Here is a 5000-nt window from a genome sequence, read left to right as displayed (position 1 = left end):
CTAACGACCTGACGGAGGCTCGACGGAGGAGCCGAGTGTCTGAGGAAGCAGCTTCAACAGAGTCCGAACTTTTAACTGTAAAAACACCTCAAGTTTTTAAAGAAGTTACTTTTAATAACACGTGACACAAATCAGCAAATTTAAATGCACTAATTAAAAGTTTTCTTTACCTCAGCAGTTTTTTATTCTCTCATAAAGGATATTTTTGCAGTTGATAGTTACAAAAGTCTAAAAATAAAAAGGGAACATGGACAGAGTTCAGTAAAATGTGCTGGACCAGGGTTTTTAGTGCAGATCCAACATTTCTTTGAAAAACGAAACGAAGCAGACGGAAAACAGATAGTTGCATTTGTTCTGCGGCACTTTTCAAAGCGTTGAACGAGAGTCAAACGAGCAGGAAACAAACAACAAGAACAACACGCTTAAACCAGGAAGTAACGTTCAATACGCTGAGAACATTTGTGAAGAGATGTGAGGAAATACACGTGTTTAACGATCAGCTGCTCGGTCGTCCTCAAGTTCTGACACTTGAGTTACTGAATCATGATTAAAAACAAACGTCACATTTAAATCATTGTTTTTTAGTTTGATTGTGTAAATGATGCAGGAAAAGATCCTCACTCCCGACAGACCAGGAAGTCACAGGAGCTTCTGCAGATCCGTCTCTTTGCTTCATTAACACAAGGTGAAACTGTTACTGATGATGATGATGATGATGATGATGATGATGATGAGGAGGAGGAGGAGGAGCCACTTTTAAAAGCTCTTCTGTCACGGCGAGACGACGTCACTGACACAGGTTTAAAGACAAAGTCACTTTGTGGTTTTACGTCTTTCTGCTCATTTTTATTCCTTTTGATGAAAGTTTGAGCCTCGTTTGGACCAACAGTCTCTCTCTCTCCCTCTCTCCCCCCCCCTCTCTCTCTCTCTGTCTCTCTCTCTCTGTCTCTCTCCCCCTCTCTCTCCCTCTCTCTCTCTCTCTCTCTGTCCCTCTCTCTCTCTCTCTCCCTCTCTCTCTCTCTCTCCCTCTCTCTCTCTCTCTCTCTCTCCCTCTCTCCCTCTCTCTCTCTCTCTCTCTCTCTCTCTCAGTTTGTGGCCCAGCCGAACTGCCAGCAGCTCCTGGCCACACTGTGGTACGACGGCTTCCCGGGCTGGAGGAGACGACACTGGGTGGTCAAACTGGTCACCTGCTTCATCATCGGACTCCTGTTTCCTGTCTTCTCACTGGTATGAATAAACGAGGGAGGGAGGGAGGGAGGGAGTAAGTATGTATACATACAAGGCGAAGGGCGCTGAGAGGGGGAATTAGGGAGCGATAAAGGAGTTGTGGGAGGAAGGAGAGAAGAAAGGAAAGAAAAGACGAGAGAGAGAGAGAAAATGAGGAAGGAAGCTGCTGTTTCTTGCTCAAAGTAAATTTGTTGCCAGGGAGCAATTAAGCAAAACAGTGTTTGTTGGCTGTTTTCTGTTGCCAGGAAACATGAGACATGACAACAACACTCGACCTAAAGACAAGCAGGGAAAGGAAAGAGTGAAGCAGAGATAATAATTATGTTATTCATTTATGGGATGTTAGATAGAAATCCATGTAACTATTAAACCCATTAATGGGGAGATCTTGGTCGAAGGTCAAAGGTCGCGCTCCACTGTGACCTCACAAAACAAAGGTTTTCGCCTCGTGAACTTGATCTCTCGGGAACGCCTTCAGATTAACGATCAATCAAACATTAAGTTCCTTTTTGAATATTATGATTCTGGATAAACATGATGTGACCTGTGTGACATGCAGTGACGAGGCTTCGTTTCGTCTCATTTTAAAACTTTAAAAACTCATTTTTGCACCTTTTTTCCCCCTGAATCTCTCTGGCCTCTGCGGTGCGTTCAAGGAACCAGGCGAAACACTTCTGACTTGAAGTGTTTCTAATAATCAGAGTATTAATGTGATTAATTTATTGCTGTTTTAATAAGGTATGTGAACACACATCTCTCTCTCTCTTTCTTTCTGCCTCCTTCTTCCTGACTCTCTCTCTCTCTCTCTCTCTCTCCGGCTCCATTTAAAGCCTCGCCGGCGTGACTCAGAGCAAGTCGAGGTTTGCCAGGAGCGAGTAGATGAGCGGAACAAGTAAACAAGCATCATAACAGCAATAACACTGGCAATAACAATAACAGCAACGGCCCTGAAAGAGTCAGTACACGCTGATGAGAGGCTGAGAATGAACGCAATCAACGCCGCGTGCGCGTTCGCCGTCTTCTTCTCTGGCGCTCAGACGGCGGAGGACGGGGGAGGACACAAGAGTCATTAGCACAAGAGATGATGCAACAGTCACATCAACAAGTCTCTGACACAGTTTTCAGGAATCTTATCAAAGAAAATCCACTCGCTCTTCTTCTTCTTTGTTTTCTCTTCCCGCCTCTTTTGCATTTTAAAGGGGAAGTTATTCCAGATCATTTCGGGACAAACCCGTTAATCTTCCTCTTGATCTTCGTCTCCGTCTTCTGATCTTTCTCCGTCTCTCTCTCCTCCGTCGTCTCCTTTCATGTCCTCGCTCTCTCATCCTTTCTGTAACATCCTTCTTCCTCTTCTTCTCCTTCTTTCTTCCTCCGCTTCCGTCACTTTCTCTTTGTCTTTTTATTTTAACTCTTGTCTCCCCCCCCCCCCCCCCCCCCCCCCCCCCTCAGATCTACCTGTTGGCGCCAAAGAGCGCTCTGGGACGCTTCATCAAGAAGCCCTTCATCAAGTTCATCTGTCACACGGCGTCCTACCTGACCTTCCTCTTCCTGCTGCTGCTGGCGTCGCAGCACATCGCCCGGACCAACCTCCACATGCAGGGGCCCCCACCCACCATCGTGGAGTGGATGATTCTCCCATGGGTGCTGGGTACGATGTGTTTCGTTTGTTTGTCCCACACTTTCTTTACAAAAACAAAATAAAACACACACACACATATCAACCAACTGCAGCTGCTGAAAACATCTGGATGTGACGTCATCTTGTCTGTGCATCTTTACGTGCACTAAAGACTTGATTGAGTCACTGTCCAGGAAGCAGCCGTACTGTCTCTTTAAGAAGAACACTTCTTATGTCTCTTTCTACACTTTGATTGCTGATCATCAAGACGCCTTCAAAGAAGTGTGTATTTGTGTGTGCGTGTGGGTGCACGCCTGGATGTGGGTGTGTGTGTGTGTGTGTGTGTGTGTGTGTGTGTGTGTGTGTGTGTGGTCGGGCGCCCGTGAGTGTGTTGGTGGGTGGGTGTGAAAAAGAGTGATTACATCTCCATATTCTCTCTGAGCGCTGACACCAATCATTTCCAAATCAAAACCATAATCACTTGGAAAAATACAAAACCATCTGTTCTCCTTCATCGTCTCCTCCTCCTCCTCCTCCACCTCTTCAAACACTCCTTCTTCTGATGGAGAGAAACAAGGTTCACTATTAGCTGGTCGTAACGTTGATGATAAAATTACAGCTAATTCTACTGTAGCTTTATTTTTAGGTCGAGATGAAAGACTCTGCTTCATGCCGAAGAATAAACGTGTGAAAATATATCACCTATATAAAGACACAGGTTTTCGATTATCAGTAGCATTAGCAGTTGTTGCTGTTAGAATATACATTATCTTGACTTTAAAGGAGCTATGTGCAAGTTTTGCCAATGCTACATAGCTAGCGTTAGCATTAACAGCTGTTTACTTACCAGTTTTGCCGAGAGCTTCGCAGCCATCGTTGCGTTTTAAAAGACGAAAGGTTATGATAGGTTCTCTGAACAGCGCTGCATCTTCAGGGCGCCGTCGCTGACTCGGTATTGGAAAGCGACGAGACGGGCTGGGGCTAGCTGGTTAGCATGCTAACTTCAGTTGAAGAAAAGAAGTGATAGAAATAGAGGCAAAACAAAAGGTGAGTAAAGGATTGAAGTTTGATGCTGAACGTCCTCTAGACTGACCGAGTAAACAGCTGCTAATGCTAATGTTAGCTATGTAGCAATAGCAAAACTAATAAACAGCTCCTTTAACATAAACGTAATCACAACATGGTTCATGGTTTATATGGGATTTTAATCTTTTCCAGATTTATGATCTCATGTGTTACTTCTCTAAACGTGATGATGAACGTGCAGAAAAGTGGGAGAATAGAATAAATAGAAAATGACTTTTGAAGTGAGTTGTACAGAACAAACATGTCGGCTCTCTGTTTACTGTGTTTACTGTGTTTCCCGCCTCGAGGCAGCTGCTGCCTCCAAAACAAAACATTCAACTAAAAGTTTGGTCACAGAACAGCAAACACAAACCACTGATGGATGACGTTAATGTACTCACACATGCATGTCTGTGTGTGTGTGTGTGTGTGTTTGTGTGTGTGTGTGTGTGTGTGTGTGTGTGTGTGTGTGTGTGTTTCAGGGTTCATCTGGGCAGAGATTAAAGAGATGTGGGACGGGGGATTCACAGAGTACATCCACGACTGGTGGAACCTGATGGACTTCGCCATGAACTCCCTTTACCTGGCCACCATATCACTGAAGATAGTGGCCTACGTGAAGGTAAAGGTGTGTGTGTGTGCATGTGTGCTTCGTTGTGACATCACAAAGTTCCAGAAGTCCTGACGGCTGGTTTTAAGGCTCAGTTTCTGAATACAGGCTGTGTGCATTTCTCTGTGGACTGAGGCTTTGAGACTTTCACAGTATTAATATAGAAGCTAGAGCTGATCTATAATCACACTACACATGGACACAGACCTTTAGACTTGAAGTAAACACAGTGTTTTTTAAGTTGTGTGTGACAGTAGTGAGTCCTGATCCGCAGCATTTCCTCCTGGCTCTTAAGTCATGACTACTTACCACAAGGCAAAAACAGAAGCTGTGTCATTCTTCATTATTTATTTCTTATAGTGCATCCTTTTTTTTTTCCCAGTGAGAACTTCAAACGTAGTCGCCTTGTTTGAAGGAGAATTTTCATGACGTACATGACGTTCTGCCGCAGACGTTCCTGCAGACCAGAACGTCGGCGTC

The 5000-nt window shown here is 44.6% G+C and overlaps 1 protein-coding gene across 1 annotated transcript in view; it reads left to right on the top strand.

Moving 5' to 3' along the window:
- trpc5a (transient receptor potential cation channel, subfamily C, member 5a) overlaps positions 1 to 5000 on the top strand; it is a 99673-nt gene that overhangs the window by 75486 nt on the left and 19187 nt on the right. The window contains exons 9-11 of the mRNA XM_056369951.1: positions 1090 to 1227; positions 2677 to 2875; positions 4393 to 4532. Of these exons, the coding sequence (XP_056225926.1) occupies positions 1090 to 1227; positions 2677 to 2875; positions 4393 to 4532 (477 nt within the window). The remainder of the gene's footprint in view (positions 1 to 1089; positions 1228 to 2676; positions 2876 to 4392; positions 4533 to 5000) is intronic.

Source organism: Seriola aureovittata, chromosome 23 (genome assembly GCF_021018895.1).
Source record: "Seriola aureovittata isolate HTS-2021-v1 ecotype China chromosome 23, ASM2101889v1, whole genome shotgun sequence".
Classification (NCBI taxonomy): domain Eukaryota; kingdom Metazoa; phylum Chordata; class Actinopteri; order Carangiformes; family Carangidae; genus Seriola; species Seriola aureovittata.
This window is presented reverse-complemented; position numbering and strand designations above follow the sequence as displayed.